Raw genomic sequence first — 20198 nt, forward strand, 5'->3', positions numbered from 1 at the left:
TTTTATGGACTGTTTTATAAACCACGATTCTGCCAGGCGTATACCTGTCGAAAGGATATATTTTAACGATGTATTTATTCATTTTCAAGTCAGTAAAGATTTCTATTCATAATCCAGAAAGCATGGAATCCACTATTACGCATTGTTTTGAATAATCATCACATTATTATTCTTTTGTTAACATGAACTCTCAATCTTTTTTAACTTAATCCTAACATTTTTATTGCAGTATCATCTAGTAAGTTTTTTAAAAACCCTCAATATAATATCATTAGCAGTATTCGTAATTGAACTCTTCGGCTATCTAATGGTTAAGACCATTTCGCACCATAGATTGAAATCGAGAATAGTTTTAACATTACTTTAAGATTCATCAATATTCATGGTCATTTTACTACCTTGATCAAAAAGTTCCCGGAATAACCACCGTGTGGCGCTCCCATCGTTCCGATTTGAGTTATGTTTTTTTTGTTAAATTGGTACATCTGTTGTTGATATTCCCTTTAAATCTTAGTGTCATAACTTGACATTTGCAAAAGTTACGTAGCCAAGAGTACATCTATCTCTGTGTGTGTTGGCGATTTTTTACAATTTCAGAAATGGATTTAAATTTGCAACAACGAACTTGTATTAAATTTTGCGTAAAAAACGGATTTAGTGGCGCACGGACGTTGGAAATGTTGGAAAAGTGTTTCGGCAACGATTCTCTAAAAAAAACGGTCGTTTACCAGTGGCACGAGCGGTTCAGAAGTGGTCGTGAGTCAATCGAAGATGATGAACGCAGTGGCAGACCATCGACATCGAAAGTCGGTGAAAAAATTGTTAAAGTAAAAGAAATGTTGGTCAATAACCGCAAATTAACCATCAGAGAAATAGCGGAGGACTTGAACATTGCCTATGGATCCGCCCAAGGCATTGTGGTTAATGATTTGGGTTTCCGTCGTGTAGCAGCAAAGTTGGTGCCAAAAGACCTCAATTTCATGCAAAAAAGAGACCGTGTTGACGTCGCAAAAGACATGATTTGCGAGGCTGAATCCGATCCCACATTCATCAAAAGGATCATTACTGGAGACGAGACGTGGGTTTATGAGTACGACACGCAATCCAGACATCAGGCAAGTGAATGGCGTTCACCAAATGAGCCGAGACCAAAAAAACCACGTCGTTTTCAGTCAAAAAAGAAGGCAATGCTGACGGTTTTCATGGATTACAACGGTGTAGTGCATCATGAATTTTTGCCAGAAGGCCAGACAGTAAACAAAGAGTATTATTTGGGCGTTATGAGACGTTTGCGTGAAGCAATTCGCCGAAAGAGACCAGAAATGTGGGCAGAAAACTCGTGGATTTTGCACCATGATAACGCACCGTCGCACAGTGCTATCATTATTCGTAATTTTTTGACGAAAAATGCAACAAATACCATCCAACAGCCACCGAATTCACCTGATTTGGCTCCCTGTGACTTCTTTCTGTTCAATCGAGTTAAAAAACCATTACGGGGAACGCGTTTTAGCAGCCGAGAGGAAGTAATGGAAAAATCGCAGGAAGCACTGATGGACATACCGAAAACCGAATATAAAAAATGTTTCGAGGATTGGATGAAGCGCTGGCATAAGTGTGTTGCAGTCGATGGGGATTACTTTGAAGGGGACAATATAGATTTAGATGAATAAACTTGTATTTTTAATTTTCTGAATAAATTCCGGGAAATTTTTGATCAAGGTAGTATATCATAGAATATTCCATTGTAAGATGGCGTAATATCGGCATACGCATATCTTCAGTTATAATATAAATGGAACAAGAAATTTCCACTGGGAGTAAACAATAGAGATTTGCAGGAGACAGCGGTTATTCATAACGGCACTTGGTTTAGACACCACAAAAGGGGCAAGTATTCATATGCATGGAATATGTCCGGGGATTGTGGAAGGTATGAGCTCGACTATATTATGATTGGATATATTTAGAGACAGCGGGATTAATTCGCGCAGTTTCCGGGAGCAGATGCGGACTCAGATCATAATTCAGTAGTAATGGCGTGCAGTGTCAAAAAAAAGAAACAGGGAAGACGATGTAAGGGATCGAATGTAGAAGCATTTACAGAAATTGCAAGAAAGGAGGATCAGCAGGGTTTAGAGGAAAGGGAGTTGTGTACTATAGAGGAAAAATGGAAATACACGTGTTTCAAAAAAAGGAAATCGAATGCCACATACGAAACTAAAGAAACAGTGAATAGGAAAAAGACAAGAGAACCTTGGATTACGGATGAGATGATTAGAAAAATAGATTACAGAAGGAATTACAAAGAGTTAAATAATAAACTGAGGTAGAAAACAAACAGATCGAATTAATTTTGATGAGAGATCTAGTGCAAGGATATGGAAAGTTTGCAGAAGAAGGGTGAAATTGGTGCGCTATTTGGGAAGGTTAAAACACTCTTTGAAAGTAATAAGAGAGAATCTCTGATAGCAAACAAAGATAAGTCGGTCAAAATATTAGTTTAGCCAGAGGAGATTCAAGATCAATGTAAGTAATATACATATTAAAGAACTATACGGTAAAAACATAAGGCCAGCGAGGTTAGCCATAGAAAGGGAGAATGACCAAGATGAGGCTATGGATTTAGACTATGGTCCAAGCTTACTCAATGGCGAAATAAAAAGAGCGCTATGAAACTTGAAATCAAATAAGATTGTGGGAGCTGACAAAATTTCCGCGGAACTACTTTAAATTTTGATAAAATGGGGAGAGAGAGTGTTCATTAACTAATTTTTAGCATTAATGAGAGAGGAATTTTGCCGGAAGACTGTCAGATCACTGTTAGTTCCTATTCCAAAAAAGGTAAAGGCTGTATCATGTGAGGACTACAGAACAATAAGTTTGATTTCACACACAGCCAAAGTGGTTCTCTGGATCATTGATGGCAGGATGGAGAGCAGGGCAAATGATTTCTCACGTGATGGTCAATATGGGTTCAGGAAGAGGAGAGCCACGCATGATGCCATTGCAGTAATGAGATCACTAACAGTGAGAAACATTGAATATTCTAAATAGAAATCAGGATATATTTGTCTGTTTCGTAGATTTTGAGAGGGCATGTAATAGAGGGAATGAGGTAGAACAAATGGATATATTGCAGAAAATAGGAGTAGATTGGAGGGATAGGAGGCGTATCCGCAACCTGTAAATGTCTCAGACTGCTCGGGTGGCGGATGGAGAGTCTGGATGGACAGTGCTGGGAGGAGGAGTAAGACAGGGGTGTTCCCATTATCACCTGTACTGCTACGTTAAAAGGAATAAATGGTTAAGGAGGCATGAGGAGAACTGTGGATAGGAATGAAATTTGGTGGGGAATTCGTATTATCAGATGCGTGTAGATTTGAGAATGATCAAGCTTTAGCTTGTCAGTTACTCCAGGGGATTAAAAGCAATGTTGTTCGAATTGGAAAGTCTGCGATAGTTATGGGATGAGAGTAATTGTAAACAAAGCAAAGGTTAATCAGTTTTCGAGAAAGAGAAAGGCTAAGTTTATTATTAAAATAGGAGTTCGTAAACTAAAGCAGGAGGAATAGTTTACCTATCATGGAAGTGTTTTGGGCCAAAATGGTCGGAGTGGTAGGGGCATAAGACAAAGAATTGCGTTAGGTAAAACACTTTTCATGAGGAGGAGAGAATTTGGTGGTAATCGGATATTGGTTGGTGAGAAAACGGGAGAGGAAGGTGTAAGCTATGAACTTTTGAGCCGCCAAAGGGTCTTAAGGTGAAAAGCAGTTTTTTGTCACCATGCATTGGAGACAGAAGAATAAGTTGAGAGTAGAAATAGAGCGCAGTGTGTGCCCCGTAATCTCACAGATCAATCTCACTATATGCGTAAGAGCACTCGTTAGATTAATGATTGCTCGGCTTGGATGAAGAATTTTTTTCAAAGTATTCTATCAAAGGTAGGTTTTGGGTCATGCTTCACGACGAACGCCTTCTACATGTTGTGAAAACTTACTCTCTATGCCGTATACAGGTATTTTTTCCTTTTTCAGTTTTTCGAAACTTTTACATTCCCCCATGCTTTCATAATGTCTATCCTCTTGTTTTCGCTTCTCCTCTTACCTAACTTATTCCCCTTTCTATCACGGTCTCCATCATCCCGCTGCCTATCAATATTTTCTCCACACACTTCTTCGGCTTTTTCGGATTTCCAATCTCGTCTTTCTCTCTTCACCCACCGTGTTTATAACTTCTTCTTATCTTTTTCTCTCCCTAACTAATTTAATTTTTCTTCTCCATATCCACATCTCAACAGCCTCCAATTCTACGCTTGTTCTGTTGCTTCTAAGGCCAGGTTTGGGATCCAGACAGCGATACAGTCCGCATCAAGAGCCTAACCAATCTTTTCTTCACGTATTTACTTAGCTTACCTGAAATAAATTCTCTTATGTTTGCCTCGTAAAAGCTCCTGTCACCAAGGCATTTTTTCTCCTAATATCTTCACTGCTACACCCATTTTCCTCTAAAATGCTGCCCAAATATGTGAATCACTCCACCTGCTCCATCCTTCCAACTTTGATATTTAACTTAGCTTTCATTTTAATTGAGGACGCTATCAGTCTCGTTCTATCGAGGCAAACTTAATCTCATAATTTTCGCAATGCTAAAAAAAATGCTCAAATGGCTGTCATTCTTAATCGCGCTCCCGGCCACTTTTTATACCTAGGCCTTTCCATACCACAGTTAACATTCCCACTGCTTTATAGAGCACCTGCAATAACCGGCAGCGCTTTCTCGCTTCCCAATCTATAACTGACCTTCCCGATTCTCTTTCTGTCAACCTTAACTTACTCTCTGATTGAAATGCACGTTTCGATTAAGTATATACTATCGCTCCAGTATACTTTTATATGCCGTAATACTTCCATGAACCCTGCCCACTCTACGCGGTCGAATATTTTCTCTCAAAGACGTACTGATTGTATTTATGTATTTATGTTCCTTTCCATTAGTATCCTCGTTCTTTTTCGTCACGTAGTTGTCTTTCCTTCCTGAACCCAAACGGATCAATGCCTAAGTAACCTAGTTTTTTGCCCAAATCTGTACTCATCTTTTGATAAATATCGGGACTACCTATTGTTATTTACTCGGCTCCAGTGTCTGTAGTGATTTCTCTATCTTCTTATCTAGTGCGAGTATTCCTGCCTTCGTCCCTGTCACATTCTCAATCTATTTGTATGCAGGGTGGTTTACTGTCTTTGCCCTTAAGCTTTTCTACATACTCTCCCCAGCTTCCCCAAATCTCTTTCATCTCCATTAATAATTATCCTGTTGCACTCTTAACTCTTCATTCCTGTATATTTATTGCTTTCCGGACTGGGAATCAAGACTGGTATAACGAAATCTTCAATATTCAACAGATTCAGGCGAGTTGTAGTAGAAGTTCATCATTGTGAGAAAAATTAAATCTCCACTTTTCCACGGGTTTATTGGTAACGTACAACGCGTTTCGGTTCACTGAACCATCTTCAAGTGCAGTCTGTGAACCGGAACGTGTTTTACGTTAGCAATTAACCTGTGAAAAAGTGCAAATTTGTTTTTTCTCATTATGAAATCTTCTATTGAAGATTGGTTTGGAAGCAATAATATGAGTGATTCGAAGACAAGTACTACGACGGATGACCTCCAAGTAGCAGGGTGACCAGCAAAGCGCGACTCAAGGTCCCGCCTCCTCCCACCTTCCCCCTCCCACGTGACGAGGGCTGCGTGACGTCACTGGGGGCAGTCATCGGCAGATGGTTCGACGGTAGGGCGGCCCGGTCTCCCGCCCCCCTCCCCTCGCCTTCTGTCGTATTCCCAGACCGGCCGTCTGCGGACTTCCTTCATTTTTTAACGCCACTGGTCGAGTTGCTGCCTAATCATTCCAGCGGCCAAGCGGGACCGGAGTGACGCACGCTCATTGGAAGTCGACGTAATTAGTTTTCCACGCTTTCCCCTTTGCACTTCCCTCTCCAAGGTAATGAGGGAACATATTGATTTACGCCGTCGAAATTACCGTCAGTTTCATGGTAATTTTCATTTCCAAAACTGTAGCTTGTTTGCTGAAAATATCAAATAGCTCTGGATAACTCCGTGTTCGTTAATTGCTGTATGTTCTCAAAATTCGATCGTAGTCAATACTGCCACGCTGAACGAAAAATTGCTGATAATTGAGTAGCTTGAAGCGTATTTTGGTGGAAGTCTAAAATAATAAATAACTGATCGAAGCACTTTTCCACTTTGATTTTATAAAGTGGAAAATTGCTACGATCAGTTATTCATGAAATCTGATAAACTCGAGTGTGGTGGAACTTATGACTTTGCAAATCTTCTCTCCATTGTTAACTAATCCATAGTCACACTTTTCAGTAGGCATGAGTTTCGGTTGATAAATCTCTCCACCAACATCATCTTGTTGGCTTGCATAATTTTTACAAAATATAAACTCTATTGCCAAATACCTCATCATCAATAGTCAAGGAAGAGAAATAAATAATTGACCTATGTTTTATAATTCTTCTGAAATCATTATAAAACATTTAAATTCTTGAACTGATGCCAGTTCGTCACTTCGTTGTTCCTCACGGTCTTTTGGTCTATGGATTCTATTCCGTCTTTTTTTCAATTCCGCCTTCGACGGACATTAATATCGGTTAGTAACATATCAATTATCATCTTTGATATAAATAGAAAAAATCAATAAAAATAACAGTTCCAGGACGTGTTTTGTCCTGGGAAACATGAAGGTTACGTCATGGAATGAAGTTTTTATAAAATGTGCATTTCCTTCCCTCACCGAAGTTATGCCCGTTCAAGCTGGACAAGGGGTTTCAATAATTTCTGAGGAACAGTCTGATAATTGTGGGGAGAGAGTCATTCACAAGACAATGAAAGTAATTAGGTTTTTAAGACATGAGAAGCTAATTGAAAAATTTAAGTTAGAGGGCATAAATTAGGGTTATTACAAGGTACACTTATTTTGAAATTGTTTTTAATAAAAGCATTTTTCAATTCATTAGCATACTTTTTCAAGCATAGAAGATTTTACAAATAAAAATCAGTTAATCAAAGAGACAAAGAGTAAAGGTTTTGGGAAAATCCAAGTAAAAATTAGGTTATGGACCATATTGTGTGCATGCCTCTGAAACCTGGATGTTTAAGAAGCCCGCAGAAATAGTTTTGAAATTTAGATGTGAATAAGAAAAAATATTAGGAAAGGAAAAGAAATAGAGAAGTTTTTGACCAGGCAGGAATGATAGGAGTTCCTTGGGAATAAATCAAAGTAGGTAGGAAAAGTAAACTCAGGATGAGAGACAGTCGAATGTTGAAGTTGGTGCTAGATGGGAGAAAGTTGGAGAAACAAGGTCCACGAAGGAAAAGAATTAGCATTTTGAGTGGCATGAAGGGAACTAGAAAATATTTAGAGTTGAAACATGGTACCCTGTCGTATTAGGGTATATATTTTCATGCTTGGGAAATTTAAAAGTGTAAAGTGCTTAGACTGTGGCCCCATAGCTAACCTACCTTGGCGGAGCAAACCGCTAAACACTCGAGAGTGCATTGCGAGGAGGAAACTTGAATTCCGTTCCTGGAAAAAAATATTGTTGTCATCCCAATCGCAACTACGTATTTATTACTTTTTTGCGTGTACACAAAAATGTATTGAAATGCAGAGCAAATGCTTTCCAATGGGTCTAAATCGGTCACATAGTAATATTCCAGTCTTCATCTGAAGTTGCAAAATAAAAACTGGCTCCTTCGCCGAGTGGAACTGTTAAAATTCATCAAAAGGAATTGTGGCTGCTGCGAATTCAGGGACGACGAAGAGATTTTAGCGATGCGATGTCTCCGTCGTTGGTTGTCTTCCCGTAGACGGCGCCCGCCTTCCTGCCCCGCCCTCTCTCTATCCTTCAGCGCGAAAAGTGAAAGGGTGAGGATGCGGAAAAAGTGCGTTTTCAGCACTCCTCCCTCTTCCGGTAAATATGCCAAAACGGTCACGAATACAACTCGCCACCAAATTTACAGACCGCAAGTTGAGCAAGCATGTTGAATGGAAAATGGGTTAGCCTAAACGTAACGTCAACCCCCGTTCTTTTCAATTGGCCACGAATGAGATTTGAGTGAAGTAACTTTTAGGCATATTGAGTAGGAATGATTCACCCAAAAGATGCTAAGAGTAAACCTCATCAGGATTTGAAGATATATTAAGTAGGGGTTATACGTACCATGATCATGCAATGTGTACCTGTTTCAGAGAAATGATATCGATATATGCTCTAAAATATCGTGGTAATGCGATTACTTTTGCTTAAATGTTGAAAAATAAGTTCCAACTTGCCTCTTTTCATCGTGTGGAACATGAAATAATTTTGGTCATATTTAAGGCTCCACTGGTGCCAACTTTTTCCCTTAGAAATGAGGACTATGCCCTGCAATTTCTTGCGTGAGCTGAGTGATCATATTATACCTGTAGGTAGTCCAACTTCCAGTAAATATTAGTAGAAAATAGACCAATTTCCTGGAGTCACATTATAAATAAATAAATTCACCAATTATTTTAAAATTCTCATTGCATAAAATTGTAATAATATCTTATACAGAATGGATTGTGTCCATTAAAACTTGTACATAATGGTAATATTGGATGGAAAAATGTGAACATTTTAAAATTAGCGAAAGGACAATTGACGGCGGGGATAGAAATCTCAATATCGAAGAAGAATAGAGCCTAACGTGTTTATATCTCTCATTTGAAATAAAACCGTCACGATTCAATCTCATCATTTTAAAGCGCCAAACGATATGCCGTTTCAGAATATTTCGAGTAAAAAGCTAAATCCAACAGCTTTATACTTACGAAGGTTAATTGCCCAATTAGAGTTCATTTGGAAGCCGCTTAATAAGCAAGTTGTAATTAATTTGATTGATTCCATTGTTCCCACAAACTTCTGCCTCAAAATTTGATCCTCCTGAAAATTAACCCATTTCTAATCATCTCGGTATTTTTCCAAATGAAAATATACTTCCTTTTAGCTTCATGAGGGAGGAAATGAATCCATGTAATAAGCATAAACCAAGTTAAAACTCTTTATTCATTTGTATACCTATTCCTTTGGGACGAATGGTAATCAGGTAATGTATGCCCACAGGAATTACATGGCGTTGTGAAAACAATGTCTCCGTTTTATTAAACTACTGCTTTACCTATTCTTCTCCTCTCCCTTTCTCTCTCGATCTCTCTCTCTCTATGCCCGTTTATTTCGTCCGTAGGTATACCCTGGCTTTCAGAGAATCCCTAGGGAAACGGGGGTTCAGTGCCTGCCGGCTGGGAACTCGAGAGCTGCCTACGAGAGGTTGCCGACTGAAAGCCTTGCGGGGAAAGGGTTTTTTTTTAACATTTAATATTCCGGTCAGAGAGCAGAATTCCACAAAATCCTCGACTCGACGTTGGTCGCCATGGCAACCGAGCTCCACCGAAGTTCATTTCTGAGAGCTCGTCGGCCGAGTCATCCTCTAGTTTCTCTGTCAATGGCGCTTTTGTTCCTGGTGGCGCTCACGACGGCCCAGCAATGCGTGGATGAAGACGGAGAGCCCGTTGATTGGTAAGCATACTTCAGTGAGTAAAGGTGGGATTAATTTGTGTCTCAGAAGGACAATGTCCAAGTCGAATAAGTCTTAGCCTCCGAGATTATTACGGAAGGTAAGGTTTCTCTGGAAATATCTTTTTCTTTATTCTTATATTTTTAACGTGTGTAGTTAATAATAATATCTTTAAGGCTTTTAATATAAAATATTATGTGTTTCGTAGCATTAAAAGTAGCAAAATTCGTTAAGTGACTTAAACATCTATCATTAAGAAGCAATATAGTAGTAAATAAACCCTACCTTTACTGTGTTGAAGATAATAAATACTACGGACAACATTTTTTTAAACATTTAGACCAATGAAGGGAAACGAAGAAAGATCAGCTTCGATGTAATGATAGTTGGATAAAATATTCTAATGATCGCACCAAAAGGCATTGCGATGTCATTCAAGAGTGTGGACTTTTTCACGGTGAAATAAAATTAGCAGGCATTTTCATATACGCACTTCTAATATTTCACTCTACATTCTTTTAGCGTCCGGTGTTATAGCTGTTCTCAGTATAGTACTTGACTTGATTGCACAATTAGTAATATGCCTTGAGAAGATACGAAAATCGCGTGAGCTTCCTGTCTAGAGACAAGCTACGTAATTATTTTATAAAGATGCAGGGTGACAAAAAAAAAATAACAAGGATTTCCCTGAATAAAATCTTTCGGAGTTTCTTTGCTAAAGATGAGTGTCAATCCATTTTAAATTCTTTGAAACTGTTTTTGTATTTCAGGGATAATGAGTTTTGACATTATTTTAGTTACGTACTTGTGGGCGATCCAAATTCTTGGAAACATCCCTCATACATATAGATAGGTTCTGGCCTACATGTAGGCGTCACCAGGTTCTGTGAAAAGAATACTTATTTAAATTCATTTAATCTCGAAGGTCACTGAAGGAGGCCACATGATTAATCCATGTTTTAGTTTATTTTGCTCGCTACAGTTTCAGGAATAATTCTGTTGAATTCACGGTTACCCATTCCAGTGATTCCTTTTGGATGTTTGCATAGTATTATTTGCACACACTATGGCAAGAGTTACCTCAGATAGGTATCATCTTGAGAGCTGAGAGAAGACGAAGGTTTTGACTCAACGGGATTTTGCTAATTAACTAAAATCTTTCCCTTGTCAACGCTCAATGAATAAATTGAAGATTATTTTCTTGAAGCACATTGTCTTGAATAACTTCTCAAATCGTAGCAGAACTTCTGTTTCAGTCAGTTCATCAGCCGCAAACTCGAAGACTCAGTTTAATTAAATCCACACCTGCGTTAATCTGTCGTGGAACTTCCCTTTACGGTTGAGGTATTTGCGTGTCACAGTTTTAAATTCGTCGATTTCCTTGTTTGGTTGCGTATGTTCTGTTCGCGAGCTCCCTTTAGCCAGTTGCCACGGCGACTGATCCAAGCAGAGTTTATGCTCCAGATTAGATTGCCTCCGTTTATCATACGCATTCCGCAGTAATGACATGTATTCAACGTAGAATAACTTCTATGGGGCGTCTAGTTTTCCGTGATCTTGCCACCCAGGTTTCCAAATTTATCATTGCTGTTGGGAAGGTAACGCAAAATGTATCTTCGGAAAATTTACGAGAAGTTTGTAGTGATCCATGTTTAACACTGGCAGTTTTTATTTCACATCCAGACTACAAAAAATAAATCTATCGCATATTTTATTTGGAAATTCTTTTAGCCCGCTGACATTAGAACAAGTCACATCAGCTTATATTGATTTAGCATTTGTGAAGCCGGGATAAGTTTTAATTTTTTTAATGTCCCCGTGGAGGATAATGGACTGATTATTCCGGTGCGTACTGAAAATAACCTCAATTAAGCGGAATCCCAAAGGGTGCAGCTCTGAAATTACCTGCTTCATCTTTTTTCTTTTTGTATTGTTCTTTGCATTGTTATCAGGAGGAAATTTTCTGATTATTCTGTTTAAATATATAACATTTTACAAGTATCAAAGAAATGATCAGAGCTTTCAATAGAATCTTTAAATATTTTTTGAGTTGGCACAGGGAATGAATTTGTTAGACATTTTTTGAGCTAGTATCTTCCTCTGTTTTAAATTTAAGAGATTATTGGCATAAAGGTGATTTTTGAACCGATTTTTCTCATACCCTTTTCATCAATAACTTCGTTGGCGATGAGCTGATAAGAATCAAATTTTCTGACCACACCACGGGAACTGAGGACCTATTCTGTGCTACGGATTGAACTCGGCCGACCTTAGCCTCAACGTGGATTTCTTTTGTGACCCAAGGTGTGCTACCATGGACCTTAGGTTATTTATTACCATAAATCTCATAACATTTTTGGGTGACTTCATTTTTTAAATCTTCACCGTCACAATTGCCATGCTTTCATCTTCTTATCGAGTCTTAGACGTAGAGGAAAAAATTTAGCAGTTGGTTTATTTCCGTTGTGGGAAGTATTTTTATTGTTTATGATTGATAAAGGGTGTTAGGGGAAGGATTGATGCAAAAAATTAGCTTTTGCGAGGAATACACGTGAGTAACCGGAGACTCGGAGTATGAATTTCTTCTGCTGGGAGTGAGACAAATAATTAAAATATTTTGTTGAGGTTTTACACAAATTATTTTTAGGACAGTGAAGACTTTGATGTGGATTGACTTTTTACTAGATTATGTTTTGTTTATCCTAGAAAAACAGTTTCTGACCAATCTATCGTTGACATTTTTTGCCGAAGTCTTGGAATCTTTTGAAGCTGAAGGCATAACTATTATCTGCGTGAAATATTATGGTGAAAACGCATGTGAAAGAAGTATGACCATGGCTGTCACCCCCTAAATGTTTCACTAAACGAAATGGGGTAACTGAGTGCAACTGAGAATAAAGTAAAAAGAAGAAGATACTATGTCAACAATCCTCGTGTAAACTTTTCAACTTCACCTCAATGCATCTCACTCAACTCAGGTCCGTCATTAAGAAAAGAAAAACTTGTAACATTCGCAAATGGGTCTACCAGTTTCGGTCTTCCTCAGCTGTAGGAGCAGTTGTGGCGTAATCGAGGAATATATATGACAGAAGAATTTTGAAATTAATAATGCGCTACCCATTCACACCGAGTGCCTGATGTGACTTTTTCATTGTAAAGCCACGTCTATTTTTTGAAAAATCTATTTCTCACAGGTAGAGCTTATGTTTGTATCGTTAAAACTCCATTTTGGTATAATAAATATATTTTGCATATTTTAAGGAATTAAATAAAATACCTTATTTCTCTAAAAATTTCCCTTCAGAACACATCCTCCCTCATTTCGGGTGCTTAGTGACAACAAAGGCACGTGAATTAGAAATTTTAATTCCGCTAAATCACATATTTGTATGTGTGTGTGAGTATATATATATAAATATATATATATATATATATATATATATATATATACATATACATATACATACACACACACACACACACACATACATGGGTGGTCTGAAAAGTATCAGAAAAAATGTCTTGTATCTTTGTTAGGTCGGAAACTTTTCAGACCACCCTCGCATATGTAAACGGAGAAGCGAGAACGAACACCAAACAGTAACACACACAAGTAAAACTCACAAGAATTCCGAATTTTCGGTGGTCAAACCAGGTAGAGAACTCTCAAGGGAAAGAAGGAACGCCTTCTTTCCCTTGAGAGTTCTCTCCCGTGAGAAAAAAGGTTTGATCACGGGAAGTTCGGAATATGAGTAAGTTATATTTTTGTGTATTTCTGTGTTTTTGTTTGTAATCGCTTCTTGAATATTAAGCGAGAAATAGAAAGGGGAAAAATAGATATTTTAGGTCTATGCGAGGTGAGATGGAAGGATAGCGGGCATTACTGGAGTGTTAATTATATAATAATAAACAGCGGCGGGGATGAGAGCCGACGAGGGGTTGCCATAGTATTAAATGAAGAGGTAGGAAGAAACGTAGTCAACATAGACCAAGTAACGGATAGATTATTACCGACGAACTTGGTTATTATTCAGGTATACATGCCACCGAGCAACCATACGGAGGAAGAGGTCGATAGGATATACGATCAATTAGAGGACATAATCGCGTGTGTTCCTGCAGGGAAACATTTGATAGTGATGGGGGATTGGAATGCGACGGTAGGCGAAGGAAGAGATGGTGATGAGGTGGGGGACTACGGTTTAGGCACGAGGAATGACCGCGGGGAGAAAGCAGTTCAGTTCTGCAGGAGACAGGGGTTAGTCATCACCAACACTTGGTTTAGACACTACAAAAGACGCAGGTATACATGGAAAATGCCAGGTGACTCAGAAAGGTATCAGCTTGATCATATTCTTATTAGACAAAGGTTTAGGAACAGTGTAACAAATTCCCACAGCTTCCCGGGAGCGGATGCGGACTCTGACCACAATTTAGTTGTTATGAAATGTAGCGTCCGTTTCAAAAAGATAAGGCAGGGGCGGCGGGTTAGAAAATGGAATGTAGAACCATTAAATGGATTGACAAGAAAAGAGTACCAACAGGCTGTAGAGGAAATCATGGAGGATGGTAAAGAACTAAGTACTATCGAGGAAGCATGGAAAAGTATAAAGGAAGGGTTGTCTAAAGCCGCAAAAGGCACTATTGGAACCGTTAACGATAAAAGGACTAGGAAACCATGGATCACGGATGAGATGATTACAAAGATGGATGAGCAGAGAAAATGGAAGAATTTACACACGGAGTTAATCAAAATGAAGTACAAAGAGTTAAGCAATAAATTGAGGTGGGCAACAAATAAAGCAAAAGAAGCATGGTGGAAGACGCAGTGCGAGGATATGGAAAGTTTGCAGAGGAAGGGTGAAATTGGTGCGCTGTACAGCAAAGTTAAATCTTTATCGGGAAGTAAGAAAGAAAGATGTATGCTAACAGTTATAGATAAGGCGGACAAGATAATAGTTGACGCAGGAAAGATCCAAGAGAGATGGAAGGAGTATATAGAAGAACTGTATAGTAAAGACCTCAGACCAACAAAGTTAGACATAGAAAAGGAACATGACGTAGAGGAAGATAGCTTAGGGCCAAGCATACTCGACGATGAGATGGAAATGGCATTAAGGGAGATGAAATTAAATAAGGCCGGGGGGGTGGATAACATTCCTGCGGAACTATTGAAATGTTTAGGAAAATGTGGGAGGAAGAGGCTATATGGGTTGATTCGTACTATCTATGAGGAAGGAATCTGGCCAGAAGACTTTGTGAGATCAGTTTTAGTTCCTACTCCGAAAAAGGTAAAGGCTACGTCATGTGAGGACTACAGGACAATAAGTTTGATATCCCACGCAGCTAAAGTTGTTCTAAGGATCACAAACAAAAGGATAGAGAGTAGGGCAAATGATTACTTAGGGGATGACCAGTTTGGGTTTAGGAAGGGGAGAGGTAGGCGCGATGCCATTACCGTAATGAGATTATTAATCGAGAGGAATATTGAATACAACCAGGAGGTATTTGCCTGTTTCGTAGATTTCGAAAAAGCATTTGATTGAGTGAATTAGGTAAAACTATTGAGTATATTACAGAAAATAGGAGTAGATTGGAGGGAAAGGAGGCTAACCTGCAACCTCATCATGTCTCAGACTGCTCAGGTTCGAGTGGGGAACGGGGAGTCCGGATGGGCAGTGTTAGGAAGAGGTGTAAGGCAGGATTGCTCATTATCACCGTTGCTATTCAACCTATGTGTAGAGGAAATGATTAAGGAGGCTTGGGAAGAACTGGAGGTAGGAATGAAAATGGGCGGGGAATCCGTAAAATCAGTTAGGTTCGCTGATGACCAAGCTTTAGTTTGTCAGTCAGCCAAGGGGTTTCAAGCATTGCTGAGTGAATTGGAAATTCAGTGCGGCAGGTATGGGATGAGAATCAATATTAATAAAACAAAGGTGATGCGATTTTCAAGAAATAAAAAGGCTAAGCTGAACATTAAAATAGGAGGGCAAAAACTAGAGCAGGTAGAACAGTTTACGTATCTCGGAAGTGTTTTGGACCAACTCGGTCAAAGTAGTAGGGACGTAAGGAGACGAATTGCTCCAGGCATAGAGGCTTTCACAAGGAGGAGGGAGTTGATGTGTAAGTGAGTGCGTAACTACTCGAGGTAAACAAACGCAAATTCTCTCGTTTTAGTCGTCACGTGAGTCGCTAAATGGCGCACTTTGTCTCGTTTCGATCTGTTGAACGGTTTCCGTAGAAGAAAATCAGTCCGGTCTTTTTTTGATAACACCTTGTTTGTGAGTGTCCTTTCTTTGTGTTTGTTTCTGTGTTTAAAAATTCTATTATAGTGTTTTATATATTTTTACATTGCCAAAAAGCGTTCTTTTTCAATTCAAATGTTGCATAGGTACTTCCATCGACCTCTTGCCATTGGACATATTTCAGAAATATGGAAAAAATGGAACAATAGCAATTTTTGTTAAGAAATTTAAACTAATATTAACAAGCTTGCCCATAGACGCGTTAATTAATCCGATGACGCAAATTCCACAGTGGAAATTCCGAGAATCACGTTCGAGTTTGCAATCCAGCAGCACCATTAGAGTCAAAATGAATTTAACATTGATTGCCTGAGCCAGATGGTGAAATAGACAAGTTTTTGAAGAATGTATGCTGTCAAACGAACCATTTAATTGATGAAATTATCCCCTTTTCATGCATAAATCATTAATTGCTTAGTTATCATCACAGTGTAAATTGTAACCCGATGAAATGTAAAGAATTTTGTATATGGCTATTTAATTAGGGAATGCATAAAATAAGTGTAATAAAGTTATTATTTCCATCTCTTGTTCAACGGATGTTTTACATAGATGCCTGTACACCTTTATTTCTGTCATCATTATTCGGAGAGATAACGCTCCATTTCTTTCCATAATTTACCTTTGTCATCATCATTTTTATGCGCACCGTACATCAGTGTTATTTCAGCCACCAATAATGAGCCAAGAGCTCTAGTTTCGTCCCCGTTATTAAATCTTAAGGTCTCATTTTGAAAACTATTTTTGATGTATTCAAAACATTAACATATTGTAACACTGTCTTTATTCCAGTGAGGCATTTCATCATCACCTTTTGTAGGCTGGAATTTCAGCTTCCCCTCAATTTTGTTATATTTTTCTAGCTGCCCCTACATTTCTGCAGCTGCGTTACCACACAAAATACTACTACTTAATACCTACTCTCTTGAGAGGAAGCACTGAACAGAACGGAGAAAACCCATGCTTTCGATTGATATTTTTGGGACCGGCAACTGTCATCATGTCTCTGCCTTTTTCATTTTTTTTGCACATGTTAACTATTTCTCAGCCAAGTTCTTTTTCAAGTATTTAGTAGTAGTTAATTCAGCCTACAGCATAATATGGTCTCAGAATAAATCCCATTATTTTCCCATTTCTTTTAGCTTCCTTTTAATCGACAACATTTTAATTTAAAGTAAGAACCATTTATTTAGGTATTTAATAGCCTGTGATGAACTTTATATTCATTTTGCACGATAAAATTTTTTCGTCGATTTAATTTGTGTCAATAAAAGAGAGAGTGTGTTAATAATAATGGAGGTAATCTGTTATTGTTTCCCCCATGCATGCATGCTTAAAATGGATTAGTTTGCATAAACATAGTCTGGACAATATATCTCTAAATGACTGCATTACGTACTATATCACCGGTAATGTGGCCCGAATAATTAATTCATTGAAACAGACCTCTAACACGGTCATGAGGACGTATTCTGAATGAATTCAGCCACAGTGGAAATTTCCACGCACGGATTTCCTGTAATTAGTGGTACATGATATTTTTGGTGCCTCGTGTTCGGTATTCCATCATTCAACCGTGGGTTATTCCGAATGGCCGTGCTAGATTACCTCTTTTTAGTGAGCGAGAGAGAGAATGAACTTTCCCTCATTCCATTCAACATGGAATTTATTGGAAGGACGAAATGAATATTTTCATCCACGGCGTGTGTGGAATCTCGCTTTTTAAATTATGATCTTGAGCGGAGAGACATATCCATCGTCAACTTTCACATTAGTCTTACCCTTTTTCATGTTTACTCGCTAACTCCTATCCCACGAGTAAGAAAACCAAATTGTTATGTTATGGTTTTACTCCTTATCTAGGTGACTCATTGGTTCCCAGTGACCCTGATTTCATTGGGTTTGAAGCGAAAGTCAATAAAACACGCTATTTGGCATACATCTAAGTCTCAGCAGCTAATCTTAATTTGGAGGGACTTGAAGCTATTCCACTCAGCGCGAAAGATGCTCGTTAAGGCCAAAGCGACACTTGGCTTTCACCTCCCTTTAATGTAACCAAAGTGGTTTTACGTCGCAGCACACCCTTAGCGATTTCATTGGCAATTGAAAGGTGTGGAGAATTAAATTCTTAGCCGATTGAACTTGATAAGTAACAATAGTCATTTTTCAAGTAAGTATCAGATTAATAAATAATTTATACGTGTTTAAGTGATTCTGTGTATGATGATCACCTGAATATTAGAAAGTTGGACAGTATTCCAATCAATCCAATGTAATCCAGTCAATATCCCATGAATTTTATTTCATCAAGCCTTGGTGGCTTTCCATCTCAGGCAGATATTTCTAATATTTTAAAGGTTTATCAGAAATGAAAACTATGTTTGAAATAAGGGTATGAAATACTTTATGTTCATCATGAATTGATGCAATTATATATTAGGTTTTTCGTTTAAATAACCAATATTTGCACTGGCCTGTTGTTCAGAATTAATTTGTCAATTATGTAAATTGTTATACAAGGTTAATACCCACACCTAATCTATTTGATAGGACAAAACGTTGTTTAAAAAAAGAAAGGCAAAATATTTCCCGTTTCATGGTCAGCAAGCCTTTTATCTCCATCTGGTTACGGTTGAAAGGCTCATCACTGTCAGTTGGTACTTTTAATCCATTGGACAATCAATGTATTGTTCTTACTTAAGTTTAAATTTCTTTCTTCCATTTAAATTGATTTTGTGTTGCAGTCATATTTTAAGTATTTTTAATTCCTATCCTTAATACTGAGTTTCTGAATACTGGTGGTTTCCTAGTGAATAGACATCCCGTGCTCAAATCCAGGTGACCTGTCTGGTTTCCTCCAATTTTGCCGAAGGTATGTGCGATATTTTTGGTGCCAAAAATATTCCTGTGAAACGCATACGACACTCGGAATGGAAATTTCTCCCTCCATACCCTGATGTGTGATGCTCAAACCTTGTTAGACTTAAAACAAAGTGAGGGTTTTACCCTCGCCTATCAATCCCTGTATTGATCACTATTTCCACAACATACGTGGCTAATGAGTGGATGGGTCGACTTACTAACAGAAGGGTCTCAGGATCAAATCCGAGTGATATCTTAAGTGAAATGCATTAAAAGGTAATCTACCTTCATAAAGCACTTTTTGAACGCTATTCAATCACGTGAACTTCCCCGATACAAGCAAAGCGGGATGTGGATACCCAATCTTGTATACGAGGGAGATAGTAGCGCCTCGGTTGTACATGCATTTAATGACGGCCAGTTCAGGACTCAATGCGTCCAAAAGTTCTCGAAGATTCAAGTATTTACCACGGCTCCCACAGCAGTTAATTTAATAAATATAAAAATACTAATAATCCTGTTATGAAATATTTCTGTTCATAGTAAGAAAATTATTTATTAATTTATTATTTATTTCTTGTGCTCACATTACATCCGTTTCTCCATCTAAATCGAGGTATGTCATGTACAAGCTGCCGAGGGAGAAAGAGAGCGAAAATGCCATAGAGAGAGATGGCCTGGCTTATATGTACATAACATCGCGGACTTTGGATGATAAAGGCTGGAGAATGTCTTCCCTCTCAGTGGGAGATGAGAAATCGATGCCGGGAAGGACCCTCGCTGCAGTGGTGCACTCGGAAAATGTAAGTACCTGGAGTGGTGCCTCGGCCCTTCCTTGGAAAGAAGGTTGCAAATGCCTTTGATAACTTAGCATGTTCTTCGGTTGAATATTCCTGTAAGCCTCATGCAATCATGAATTATGAAATAGGTTTCGTAGGCAAGAAACTGAAATGAGATATTAAGGGTCACTGAAAATATGCAGCGACATTAATTTGATATTTGGGCTCTTCACCCGACCGAGTGGGTCTGCGAGTCCGTTGCCGCCCGTAAAAATCCATCCTAGTTTTCATTGTAAAAATATAGTTTTTTCAGTGTTAAAATTAACACATCAACTGAAATTCTGCATTGAGTAGTATTTGTATTATAATATAATAGGTAGGTAGTTGTATATCCCGCATCCCTAAGTTCTATAAAATTTTAGATTGACGTTCTGCACAATAGTCGTTCCTACTCTTGAGTATCTCTTACACATACCTCCTCGACATATCAGAAATGCATACTTTTCTCATTTTAATTTCATCCTGTGTTTATCAAGACCTCCCTCCTACCTTGCCTTTAATATCGTGCAAGTCGCACTCACCGGCCTCCTCGAATTCCTTCAGTTAAAAAATAACTTTGATGATACAT

General features: G+C 38.4%; 1 protein-coding gene across 1 annotated transcript in view; it reads left to right on the forward strand.

The window, feature by feature from the left end:
* The window catches only part of DNaseII (deoxyribonuclease II), a 64826-nt gene that overhangs the window by 4938 nt on the left and 39690 nt on the right, over positions 1-20198 (forward strand). Inside the window, exons 2-3 of the mRNA XM_071583977.1 lie at positions 9295-9626; positions 19408-19594. Of these exons, the coding sequence (XP_071440078.1) occupies positions 9481-9626; positions 19408-19594 (333 nt within the window). The 5' untranslated portion in view covers positions 9295-9480. The remainder of the gene's footprint in view (positions 1-9294; positions 9627-19407; positions 19595-20198) is intronic.

This window comes from Hetaerina americana, unplaced genomic scaffold (assembly GCF_022747635.1).
Source record: "Hetaerina americana unplaced genomic scaffold, ioHetAmer1.1.p SCAF_1, whole genome shotgun sequence".
Classification (NCBI taxonomy): Eukaryota; Metazoa; Arthropoda; class Insecta; order Odonata; family Calopterygidae; genus Hetaerina; species Hetaerina americana.